The sequence below is a fragment of the Saccopteryx bilineata genome, chromosome 2, assembly GCF_036850765.1.
Source record: "Saccopteryx bilineata isolate mSacBil1 chromosome 2, mSacBil1_pri_phased_curated, whole genome shotgun sequence".
NCBI classification, from domain to species: domain Eukaryota; kingdom Metazoa; phylum Chordata; class Mammalia; order Chiroptera; family Emballonuridae; genus Saccopteryx; species Saccopteryx bilineata.
The window spans coordinates 31,635,461-31,648,980 of NC_089491.1; the positions used below are offsets into that span (position 1 = coordinate 31,635,461).

General features: G+C 42.7%; 1 protein-coding gene across 5 annotated transcripts in view; it reads left to right on the plus strand.

Moving 5' to 3' along the window:
* The window catches only part of GRIN3A (glutamate ionotropic receptor NMDA type subunit 3A), a 178,285-nt gene that overhangs the window by 157,145 nt on the left and 7,620 nt on the right, over window positions 1-13,520 (plus strand). For all 5 annotated transcript variants that reach the window (XR_010729050.1, XR_010729049.1, XM_066256614.1 and 2 more), the window contains 2 exons: window positions 9,414-9,578; window positions 11,637-11,713. Coding sequence is in view for 3 of the 5 variants with exons in the window: in XM_066256614.1 (XP_066112711.1) it covers window positions 9,414-9,578; window positions 11,637-11,713 (242 nt within the window). In the remaining 2 variants the exon portion in view is untranslated. The remainder of the gene's footprint in view (window positions 1-9,413; window positions 9,579-11,636; window positions 11,714-13,520) is intronic.

The window sequence follows — 13,520 nt, forward strand, 5'->3', positions numbered from 1 at the left end:
GAAGCTGTCCTTGGTACCTAGGAAGCCCACATCTCATTCAGGTCTCCAGCTTCTGCTCCCCCCCACCCCACCCCCACACACACACAGGGCTGTGTATGGACACAACAATAAACCTGCCAAATTTCATTCAGCTCTTGCTCTTCTGGGAAAAACAGTAAGGTGACAAAAAATAAAAATAAGAATCAAGTCTTTGAAATTAGAAACAGCATTTGCTTCCTCCTCAATCTGCTTGCAAGTAATGGGAGTTATCAATATTTCAGAAGCTGCACAGCCTTCCTTTTCTTTACCTCTCACAAATAACATTATTTCTCCCTCATTTCATCTTTCTTATTAAAGAAGAAAATTATTTTGAACACCCCAGGATTTGGCTTTACAGACTTAGAGAAGAGATCATGCCAAGTTTAATGCACTAGATCAGTGGTCCCCAACCTTTTTTGGGCCACAGACCAGTTTAATGTCAGAAAATATTTTCACTGACTGGCCTTTAGGGTGGGACGAATAAATGTATCACGTGACTGAGACAAACGTCAAGAGTGAGTCTCAGATGGATGTAACAGAGGGAATCTGGTCATTTTTTAAAAATAAAAAATCGTTCAGACTTAAATATAAATAAAACAGAAATAATGTAAGTTATTTATTCTTTCTCTGTGGACCGGTACCAAATAGTCCACGGACCAGTACCGGTGCGTGGCTCGGGGGTTGGGGACCACTGCACTAGATCACTGAAAAATAAAATGACTTCCCCTGGTTCTTGTAGTCATTTTGCTTTGGGGAAAAGTACTTAATAGATACTGGAAATGTTGAGAGTAATTATAACGAAGTCTTTTTTCAAGTATGCACTTCATTTAATAAGCATTTATTGAGCACCCACTATATACCACGTTTGCAGAGGGACACAGAGAAAGGCGAAGCCTCACCCATCAGACATACCTTCCTAGAACAGGCTCATACATTCATCCCAGTGTTCTGCATGAGAAGTCAAGTCTATCTCAAAAGAGATTATATTCACACCTCAGAGCTACCAAGATTAAATCCCTTAAGCAGTCTACAGGTCAGATTCTTTGATTGCAAGCAACAGACTAATTTAAGCAAGAGAAGGGGGGATATCAAAAGAATAATGTTTTGAAGTAAAATGAAGAGTAATGAGGGACGCTGCAGGACCAGAGGACCCAGGGAGGTCTGTGGCAGGAAGTAGGACACTATGCCTTTTAGGAACTGACACTAGCCTCATCTCCAACCTCTTTCACTGCCAAAGGTTTCTGCTTCAAGTGCAAATTGGCTTACCTGAGGTCAGAAGCTTAGCCTGCTGTAACATAGGAGTGGAGAGTCTGTGATTATATCAGATACATCAAAAACACATGAAGTGGGGGAGGGCAGCTCCCGGAGGAAAGGATCCTAAGCAAATAAAATCAATTCGATACATTTCCAACACAAGCCAGCTGAAACGACTGCATCCAATCTTCAACTTTTTAGTTTATTAATTGTAAGTATATTTTTCATTCCAGTCCCACATTAGGTTCTCAGATTGATAAACACTGGAATTATGAAGTCAAGATGGCAAGTCTCCCAAGCTCTCTGACCCTCGGTTTTCTCATCCATCAATTGAGAATTTTCATCTCTATGTTACTCCCTCACAGGGTTATGCTAAAAATCTCCTGAGATAATATGAAAGTATTTGGGGGGGGGGAAATATAGGTATATTTTTAATATACAAAAAAAATTGTAAATTTTTATTTTATAAAAAAAGGTTCCAGCTCTCAAATCTTTTCATCCATGCATTCAAACTCCCACAGGTAACTAGAAGGGAACCTCTGAAGAAATAAAACATGTTCTGGGCCAGTTTGTTGGTCTGAATACTCCTAACTCCACTCTGAGAGCTGCTAAGACTTTATATGAGCACTGTAGTAAGTAATGAAAGGCATGGTTCCTCTTCATCATTCAAGATTTTAGAAGAAAGAAATGGGGCAAAACATGATGTGCAGCTACTCAGAAACTGTCAGGTATCACCTGTAAAAGATATTAGACTGTTATGCTCCTGATTCTGTGGCAATCTATTCTTGAAGACAACTTCACTCTGAAATGTCATTGGCAGAAAATTCGGTGGATTATCCTCAAAAGAAAACTAAAAAATCATAACCACTAATGGCACCATATATAGCAAATGGGAGAATCGTTTTCTCTCTATGCTTTCCTCTAAATCTTACCTATTTGATATCATTTCACACTTTGAACAGTGGGTAAACAACTGAAATATATTCTGAAGAACTATGTCAATAAAGCTTTATATCCAAAAGAAAAAAAGGCAATAAAAATATATCTTCTGTCAGGAGAAAAATAAAAGAGGGTAAGGGGGAGGAAGGCAGGACTTGCCTTTTTAACCAAGTGGTTAGGGTAGACTTCACTGACAAGTGACATTGGAGCAGAGACATGAGGAAAACAAGGAGAGGAGCAGTATGGATTGCTGGTGGAAGAGGTAACAGGCAGAGAGAACAAAAGACCCACAAGCAGGAACCTGCTCAATAGATTTAAGGAAGAGGGAGGAAGCCCACGAGGCCAACAGAGTGGACAAGTGAGAGGAGAAGGATGTGAAATTAAGACATGTGGGACTAAATCATATAAGGGTTTGCAGGCTATTGTGAGAACTCTAATATTTACTCTGTATGAGATGAAAAACCATCGCTGGACAGTGAGCACAAGAGTGACATATTTTGAGTCATACTGGCTGTTATACAGAAAACAGACTGAAGTACAGGGAGCCAATTAAAAGGGTATTTAAATAGGTGAGAGATGATGGGGTGGTTGGAGGAGGAGGGGGTAAGAAGTCATTGTATTCTAGGCCCTGGCTGGTTGGCACAGCGGTAGGGCATCAGCCCGGCGTGTGGAAGTCCTGGGTTTGATTCCTGGTCAAGGCACACAGGAGAAACACCTATATGCTTCTCCACCCCTCCCACTCTCCTTTCTCTCTATCTCTCTCTTCCCCTCCCACAGCCAAGGATCCATTGGAGCAAAGTTGGCCAGGGTGCTGAAGACATCTCCATGGCCTCTGCCTCAGGCACTAGAATGGCTCCACCGCTAAGGAGCAACACCCCAGATGGGTAGAGCATTGCCCCCTGGTGGGCATGCCAGGTGGATCTTGGTCTAGCGCATGTAGGAATCTATCTGACTGCCTCTCCACTTTTAACTTTGGAAAAATACAAAAAAAAGAAAAAAGAAAAAAAAAGAAATCATCATATTCTAGACATACTTCGAAGTTTGAGTCCACCATATTTACAGACACTAGATACGGGACGCTAAAGAAAGAGAGGAGTCAAAGGCAGCTCTAAAGTGTGTGGTCTGAGCAGTTCTTAAGACAGAGATGTGTGAAGATGGGAAATACTGTGTGAGGAGCAGATTTCAAGGGGAGAATTAGGAGCTTGTTTTATTTTTTTATTTTTTTTATTTATTTATTTACTTTTATTTATTTATTTTTTTGTATGTTTCTGAAGTTAGAAATTGGGAGGCAGTCAGACTCCCGCATGCACCCAACCAGGATCCACCCAGCACGCCCACCAGGGGGCGATGCTCAGCCCATCTGCAGCAATGCTTTGCTGTGGCTAGAGCCATTCTAGCACCTGAGGCAGAGGCTATGGAGCCATCCTCAGCACCTGGGCCAACTTTGCTCCAATGGAGCCTTGGTTGCAGGAGGGTAAGAGAGAGATAGAGAGGAAGGAGAGGGGGAAGGGTGGAGAAGCAGATGGGCGCCTCTCCTGTGTGCCCTGACCAGGAATCAAACCCAGGACTTGCACACACCAGGCAGATGCTCCACCGCTGAGCCAACTGACCAGGGCCAAGAGTTTATTTTGATATATTAAGTTTAAGTCATGTATTATATATCCACACAGAGAGGCTGAGTCGGGAGTTGGGAAAGATAGGCATTTGGAAGTCGTAGGCATATAGGTAGTAGTTGAAGCCATATGTTTGGATAAGAAAGTGAGTGAAGCTAAGCCACTGCAGGCCTACCAGTGTTTATGGTCAGAAAGATGGGGAGGAATCAGCAAACGAGACTGATATATAACACAGAGGTGTCTCAAAAGCAGTGAAGAAAATATGTCAAAGAAGATTAAATGATCAATACTGCTCAGGCTGATACCTGAATAAGGTGAAAATTGGCTATTGGATTTGGCAATGTGAATGTCATAGGTGGCTGCAGTGGGTGTTGTTTAGGTTATGGGGAGGGACAAAAGCCTGGTTGGAGCAGGTCCAAGAGAAATGGGAAGACAGCAATTGAAAGTAGTGAGTTTCGCCTGACCAGACAGTGATGCAATGGATAGAGCGTCGACCTGTGACTCTGGGGTCCCAGATTCGAGACCCCAAGGTCGCTGGCTTGAGTATGGGATCATAGACATGACCCCATGGTCACTGATTTGAGCCCAAAGGTTGCTGGCTTAAAGTTCAAGGTCTCTGGCTTGAGCAAGGGGTCACTTGCTCTGCTGTAGGCCCCTGGTCAAGGCACATATGAGAAAGTAATCAATGAACAACTAAGGTGCCGCAACGAAGAATTGATGTTTCTCATCTCCCTTCCTGTCTGCTGTCCCTTTCTGTCCCTCTCTCTGTCTCTGTCTCTGTCATACACAAAAAAAGAAAAAGAAAAAGAAAGAAAGCAGTGAGTTTTGAGGACTCTAGGAGACCAGAGAGACGGAATAGTTGCTACATATTGGGAGACCTGGGTTGGGAGCTAGGGAGGCTTAGTTCACAGCACTTAGCCAGTAACATCTAAGGCACATGATTAAATACTTTAAAACTGCATTTCTTGCTGGAAGTTTGAGAACTGGTCAGTTATCCAACCAGCTGTCAGATGTTTCAGGTGTCTGCATCTGAGTTAGATGCAAAGCAGGGTTTGGGCAGAAGCAACACTGGTGGTCTCTACCTGTCGCTGGAAGCACAGATGATCTGGACAGAGACCACTCAGAACATTTGACAGTACTGGCATCTCCCTTTATCTGAATCTAGTTTGTTCCAGAAAATGTGTTAGCTACTGAATTTCCAGATGGTGGGGGTACTTTTCATCATTTTAAATGGGGAAAACAATGAAGCATTCTTATATTTACTAAAACCCCAACCAGTTTCTTTAAATATCACTGAAACACTCTTAGAGGTGTTTGCTAGCTAATGCTCATTGCATGGATTGTTATTATGGCAATGTACCAAGGATTTCTGCATAATACAAAGCAGTTAAAACACCACTTCTCTGATGCTTCATTACCACATGTTCATGGGTTCAGTATGCAGAATTTGCTTTACCTTCACAGTGCAATGGACATATACTAATGTAAATGAACAATAAAATAAATGTTAAATAAACATAAGTATAAATAACATTTAGCAAAGTAAAATAAGCAATCAAGGCAATTCTTTGAATGCCTAGTTACTGATTAAAGAGTTAACTGAGATCGGGTGGGCTAGAGCAGTGGTTTTCAACCACCAGTCCATGAAAAAGTTAACCATTCTGATGTTGTATGAAGACTACAGGCCCAATGATCTTCATACAACATCTGGGTGGTTAACTCTGTCGCGGACCAGCAGTGGAAAACCTCTGGGCTAGAGGGAGCTTGTGAAGGAGTAAATGAAAATGATTGAGGTTTGTCCCTGGCTCAGTCCTGGGACAGTCTTCTCTCCCTGGCACTTGGGAGCCCAGAAGTGTGTGGCTGTGAGCTATCAGATGATGCTGCAGGTGAAGCAATGAAGAAAATAATAATAAAAAAAAACATACTGTGTTTGCATTTCTTTGCTGCCATTTATGCAGCTCTTGATGACATGAGACTGGGCTGTGATTGCATCTCTGAATGTGATGTTTCTCCTCATGTCACAACTGTAATCATCATTTTGTCTGCATCACTTCGATTTCTTTTAGCGATTTAACATTTAATATTCATTTCTCCTCTCCATCTTCTTCCTCTGACCAATCGTGCATGTCAAGTTGAGCCAGTTCCACCTCATTAGAAAACAAGTTCTCACATGACAATGTTGGCAGGTGCACATACCCAGTGAACCGCACATTTGCCCCGCGGTCCTCGGGGACGAGCCCCGAAAAATGGCTGCAGCTGTGCACCTTATCACTCAGGCTCAGACACCATGTCAGCATTTCCACTGGAGCTCACAGACAGGTTATCAGTGTTGTCAATTCAGATGGTGAGTTTTGAATAAAAATGTTTGCAAGTTGTTATAGGGAGTAGACAGAGTTCAGGTAGCAAGAGATCTGTAAATGGTGTTCACTTAAAAAGCAACGTGAGCTTCGGTAACAGGCAGACCTGGGACCACAGCCCGGCTCCTCATTAGTTAGCTGTGTGGTCTTACATTAGGTCATTCATCTCAATGAGCCTCAATTTCTTCAAATGTGAAATGGGAATAACAATATGTAACCTACAGGGTTATTATAAGGTCATACTATGGATATATGGCCTGCTACACATATCAGGTGCCTAGTTTCAAAAAAAAAGTAACTACTTCTATTTGTCTTGTCTATTAGTATGTGAGTGTACACAACAGAAACTTAAAGAAAGAAATGTATAAAATAATTTGAATATAGCCTATTTTTTTACTGAGGTAATAAGAAGAAAGTGAGACTGCTGTTGGGCCCAGGAAAACAGAGGGGGAAGCCGAGTAGCAAAGGCAAGATATCTCACTGTAAGTTACATTTTCCTCCTCAGCTTGGCAGCACCTTGTAAGAAAGCGGTGCCAGTCTGCATAGTGCTTTGCTGAATGGTTGATGATATCAGCGTTAAAGTCCAAAGCAAATCACCGCAGTTTCCTTTTCATCCAGAGCAGTAATGGTATATAGACTCCTTCCATGATAGCTAGTTTCTGGAGACATTACAACAGGTCCAGGCCAAAAGCTATTTCCAAACACATTTGTATATACTTTCCAGAGGTCAAATTTATACAATTAATCACTGACTGTGTAGAGATGTCCCAGAAAAAGCTCTAGTCTCTGTGTAGCCCTCAGGACCCAGCACACCTTCTTACTAAACCCAATCTTAGACCAGCATTCTTAGCCCCTAGCCGGGGTGGCCATTTCTCCAAGACTGGGAGTGGAGGTGGGGAAAACAGAAGAAAGAAAAATTTTTTCAAGAAAATGGAAGGATCACCCGTATTAGTCAAATGTGATTAAGGGTGTAAGCTCAAGCCAGACTGCCTGGGTTCAAACCCCAGCTCTAACCTTTACTAGTCATGTGACCATGAACAACTTACTGAACTCTTTTGTCCTTAAGGTTCCTCACCTATAAAATGGAGATAGTTGATAGGTCATTGTGAATCCTAAACAAGTTGTTGCATTGATAAAGAGCTCAGAACTGTGCCTTCTACACGTTAAGTGTTAAATAAATATTGATGATGATATGATGAAGATGACAGAAAGCCTCCAGCAAAGGGATGACAGCCGCTTAGCACTGGCATCTGCGAGCTCGCCCGGTGTCTCAGTTTCTCCCTCACGACACGTACCGCGTTCTCCCTGCCGCTCAGCCACGGTCTGTGTCACAGCCCCTGCATCGCTGTGCCAGGAGGTCATGTCTTTCCTTTTCTTTTTCTTTTTCTTTCTTTCTTTTATTTTTTTTATAGAAAGGAGAGAGAACAAAAAGGTGGGAGGGGGGAGGAATAGGAAGCAGCAACTCATAGTAGTTGTTTCTCGTATGTGCCTTAACCTGGCAAGCCTCGGTTTCAAATGGGCAACCTCAGCGTTCCAGGTGGATGCCTTATCCACTGCGCCACCGCAGGTCAGGCCTATCTTTCCTTTTCTGTTTCTGCTACCATAAGTTTAGCATGCTTACTTTTCCACCTGAGCCTCCCCTTTCTGTCTCTCTTACTCTAAATCTTATCCTATGGTCAGCTTCTCCACAAAACCCGGGAGAGGGGGGCTGGATCAGGGAATCATGGGGGAACATGTCTGCTTCCTCCCTGGACTCCAGCTGAACACAACAGAAACTTAAAGAAAGAAATGTATAAAATAATTTGAATATAGCCTATTTTTTTACTGAGGTAATAAGAAGAAAGTGAGACTGCTGATGGGCCCAGGTAAACAGAGGGGGAAGCCGAGTAGTAAAGGCAAGATATCTCACTGTAAGTTACATTTTCCTCCTCAGCTTGGCAGCACCTTGTAAGAAAGCGGTGCCAGTCTGCATAGTGCTTTGCTGAATGGTTGATGATATCAGCGTTAAAGTCCAAAGCAAATCACCGCAGTTTCCTTTTCATCCAGAGCAGTGATGGTATATAGACTCCTTCCATGATAGCTAGTTTCTGGAGACATTACAACAGGTCCAGCCTCCTATCTTCATCCCGCGGTACTATGAAGAGTGTCTGGCACCTCGGAGGCACTCAGCGTATCAAATGTGCTTCTTTCTGCAGGATTGACTCTTGTCATCAATGTCAGTGGCTGAATCCTGCCTGTTTCGTAGAGAACTCAGAAGGGTTCCTTAGATATCACATGTAAATCACTTAGCAAAGTGCCTGCCACATTTAGTTATTGTTGCTATTACTGCAGCAGAGCCCAGGCTTTGGAGCGAAACAAACATGGACAACTTTGTCACTTAAAAGCTGCAAGGACATCAGTTTCTTCAACTATAAATTGTGGTTACAATACCTATTTCAGAACAAAAGAGTAAGCAATCAATAAATATTAGGTCCCTCTCTTTCTCCTCTATGGCTGACAGATTTGGGGAGCTGGCTTGATGCATTTGTCTTCACTGGCCCTAGGTTCCTCACCTATAAATGAGCACATTGAATTAGTTGATCTTCATGTTCCCTGCCAGACCTAAATTTCAAAATTCTTGAATTCATCATCTTTTCCCTTAAAAACTACTCATTCTGTGTCTCTGAGAGAGGTTCTTTTCTTGATAACTATACAATGTTGTAGCACATTAAATTCTTTCATTCCGCCTGACCTGTGGTGGCGCAGTGGATAAAGCGTCGACCTGGAAATGCTGAGGTCGCCGGTTCGAAACCCTGGGCTTGCCTGGTCAAGGCACATATGGGAGTTGATGCTTCCAGCTCCTCCCCCCTTCTCTCTCTCTCTCTCTCTCTCCTTTCTAAAATGAATAAATAAAATTAAAATAAAATTTAAAAAAAAAAAGATGTTTAAATTCTTTCATTCCTCAGACTCTCTCTCTCAGCCTCTCTTGAGAGACTACAGCATGGTCCAGACTCAGGGCCACTACACACTCCCAGGGGCCATTCATACAATAGGACAATGTGTGAGTAGCAGCCCCCAGTCCCGGCTGGATTCCTTTCACAGTGATATAAGGGAGGTCTACAGAGCACACAGGGAGGGATGGTCCCCCACATCCTTTGGGTTGAGAAAAAGAGAATTGCGTCAAAGAATGAGTAAGTGTTGGTCCGAGAGGAGCATCACACTGACGGCCTTTTCCTTTTCTGTGTTGCCCCAGACTCTGCAAATGGGCATCAAACATTTCTCTGGACTCTTCGTGCTGCTGTGCGCAGGACTTGGTCTGTCCATCCTGACAACCATCGGTGAGCACATAGTGTACTGGCTGCTGCTGCCACGGATCAAAAACAAATCTAGGCTGCAATACTGGCTCCACACCAGTCAGGTGAGTGCCGCCAGTACCGTGCTCCAGTATTCTGAAACATCAGAATTCCCAGTAAGGGGAGCGTCCAGTGCCCCAAGTCATACTGACAAATGACAAGTTACTGAGAGAACTAGGGAGCTGCTGAAGTCTTGGCGTAGAAGACAGAGGTCCCACTAATCCCTTAATTCACTTTCCCCCTAAATTTAGCTTTCTCATTAAGCCCTTTCCCTTCCATACAGCCCTCCACCACTGCTCACAATGGAAGCAACAGAATTGGTTTTAACCTGGTTTCACTTAACAGTGACAATGTGAAGAGATGGTGTGAAAGATTTGTTTCCTACAGATTCTTTTGCTTACCAAAACTGAGCCCCATTCAGTGAGTTTGAAGCCCCTGATTCCCTTTGAATCCACTGGCCCTTATTATTTCTGTATTTTCAATGGCCCAGAAAACGGGGCCACTTTTGCTCCATCCGCCTGTTCTGCCGACCTCTTCACTTTGTTATCACAGTATTCTAGTTACCTAGTTATTTGTTATCTAGTATTTGTTTTCTAGGTAAGTTACTATCATTGGTTTGGTTACACTTGAACACTGTTTTTCCTACCTTCATCCTAGGAAGTGTTTAGTCCCTTAAGGAGAAATCCGCAGACACTGACACTGACCTTCTCCACTGTGTGTGTGTTAACGTGATTATTTTTATTCTCAAGTGTTCTTTCCTTTCTTTTGGCTGCTAGGAAGTTCAGGCTCTTTTTTTCCCCCCACCTTTAGCAAATATATAGGGCCCTTTGCCACACCTTAGTTTTTATTTTATTTTATTTTGCAGCAAGTAAAGCAAGAGTTTATTGGCCATGCAGGGGCTTAGCCCCGGACGAACTGCAGCTGCCCACTGCTCCCCTGGTTGCAAGTCTCGTGGGATCCCCCAGAGCATAGGAGAAAGATACAGGCAAGGGAATCACTCCTGGGAGGAAGGTAGGGGGAGGAGACGGAAGAAGGCGCACACGTGCTCCCAGAAAAGAAAGCACAGGATGGTTCTTCTTCATATACGTACCTTTCTACAACTCAGAGTGCGTCTAAGCTTCCTATCAAATTACTCTTTTCCTCTCCAGGTAGAATAACTTATACTTTGAATTCTTGTTTTCTTGAAATTTGGGACTGAATGTTGATCTGTTTTGAGGCATCCCTAAAAATTTGTTTAAAGAAGACAAGATTTGTGTTTTTCTTTAAATTCATTCAGCTTTATTAATGAAAATAATATTAACTTCAAACATAGCCTAAATAATGCGTGTCAAACTCTCTATGTGGCCATTTGTCAAAATACACATTACAAACATTCAAGAAGCATTCCTAATTATTTAATAAACATGGATGCACAATAATTTACGCACTTAGGGACGAGCTGTCTATACTTTCTCAAATATCCCTGATCACTTTTTTATTTCAAGCACATTAACTTCTTGTCCATCACTTCTATCTATGACTACTAAGAAGATACATCAGGATTTTAATAAACTGTTATCATATTTTTCTTAAAAAGTAATTGGTCAAAGTAGTTCAAACTCATGCTGCTCCTATGCACTAATGCAAAAAATGATGCCCTTCATGGTGACACACAACAAAGTTCTAAGTCAGCCACAAATGGCATCTCCATTTAGATCTTCTTCATACGTTGTATATTCCAATGCCCTCTGTCTTCCCTGGAAAGGTAGATATGAGTGAAACCCACCTAATGGACAAGAGCTCACAGATACTTAATGCAGCAACATTCAGCCTCATGATTGCAACACACCCCAGGTATAAAAACATAGCAGCATCAACTGACGTGAGAGTGGAATCACATTACTATTCCCTTCTCAAAATTTCTCAAGTACTATCAATATAAAATAGGAGACACTGTAAGTTATTATAAATATGGAAACATCCATCCCTTGATATTTTGAAACATACTAAAAAAAGTTCTTATCTCAGTGTTTAAAATTTGGATTCTTCTGTATGAAGAGGCCAAGGGGTGTAGCAACAAGCTACACTGTGGCACTTTGCCCCTGACTGCATATTTCTAATGATCTCTCTGTTCTCTCCTCCAGAGATTACACAGAGCACTAAACACGTCACTTGTAGAGGAAAAGCAGCCGCGTTTCAAGACTAAACGTGTGGAAAAGAGGTAAGAAAAGGCCAGAGCTGGGTTTCTTCCGATTTGTTAACATAAAAATTTAGAGATATAACTGAGACTCCATGCTCAACAGGGAAATTCTGTATAAATAACTCAGATCAAACTGGGACCATGTCATTGATAAACACAGTAAAATATAATACATGTGGTTTCACACAGAAATAGGACAGAAAACTTAGCTGTACAGGTATGAACACTGAAATGCAGGATGGACAGTATTTGTCATGGTGAAAAGTGCAGGTGTAGTCTCTAGAGTCAAGCAGCTGGATTCAGATCCCGTCCCTGGCACATTCAACACGCGTGGCCTTGGGAAAGTTATTTAACTTCTCCATGCCTCAGTTTCCTTAGATGTGAAATTGAGGTGAAAACAGTACCTATTCCCTAGAGATGCTGTAAGACATAAATGAAATAATCCACATAAAGCCCTAGAAACAAAGCTATTTCAGCAATCACTCTTGTGTACAAGATGCACGTGAGGTGACTCATGAATACTGCAGGTGATTCATTTCACGTGGTATTGCCTTTTTGGCATGTTCCCACTCCCCACTTCATTCTGGCGCTCCTTGGAAAAGTTGAAATATGCAACAGATATGTTCTGCTTAATCCATTTTCCTCTGATAAGAGCATCTCCTTACCAGAAAGTAACAAAAGTGAAATGCATAGATGACATTTGAAAATTGAAACTTCACACCTTCAGCCTGGCTGGTTGGCTTAGCTGTAGAGCATCAGCCTGGTATGTGGAAGTCCTAGGTTCGATTCTGGGTCAGGGCACACAGGAGACATGATCATCTGCTTCTCCTTCCCCTCCCTTCCCCCTTCTCTCTCTATCTCTTTCTTCCCCTCCCATGACTCCAATGGTTTGAGCAAGTTGGCCCCGGGCTCTGAGGATGGCTCCATGGCTTCACCTCACGCACTGAAATAACCTGGTTGCTGAGCAACAGAGCAGCAGCCCCAAATGGGCAGAGCATTGCCCTGTAGGAGGCTTGCCAGGTGGATCCTGGTTGGGGTGCATGCCTCTCTGCCTCCCTGCCTCTCACTTACTAAAAAAGAAAAGAAACTTCATACCTTCCCCACATCCAGCCAGCCTGTGGGTGACTATTGCCTGTTCATTCATAGTAGCTAAATATGTCAGAAGCATTTGGGTCTGGTTCCTGGTTTGGCTGCCTAACCCAGCCCTCCTGGTTCATTTATATGCTCAGGAGCCTCAAGTTAAGGTATTACCTCCAACAACTCTGTCATCTGTGGCAAATCCTGGGCTCAAATCTTGGCTTTCTAGATAAGTTTGAAATCTGACACACTTCTCTGATAGAGGGAAAGGGGTGAAAGACATGGTTTGTTTCTCTTGTTTGAACTTCCTCTGGGACTGCTTGGTCCCCTTCTCTCCACTTTGGGTCTAGCTTGTCAGAATCATTTCTACTATCTCTTAAAGCCTCTCTTTCCAGTCAGTGAGCAGAGCCCCCTGCCGCTCAGTCTATGGTCTATCTGTATCATATACGGCAGCCCTGTCAGCAACAAGCCGTAGACTAATCAGGGCACAGCTGTTCTATGTCATGTTACATATATATTTTCCATAATTATTTTTGATGTACATTTTTAACCAGAGGGACCCAAGAATGCACAGAAGCAAGACATTCTCTTGTAATGAATGACAAAGCATTTGTTTTTTAGCTATAATAGAAACAGGCCCAGCGATCCCATCTCCAACTGTGATATAATTCCTAAACACATCTCTTTCGCCTAAATTGAGAACCGAATGTGTCTTCCATTTTTCCTAGCAAATTCTCTCCTGGAACCCCTT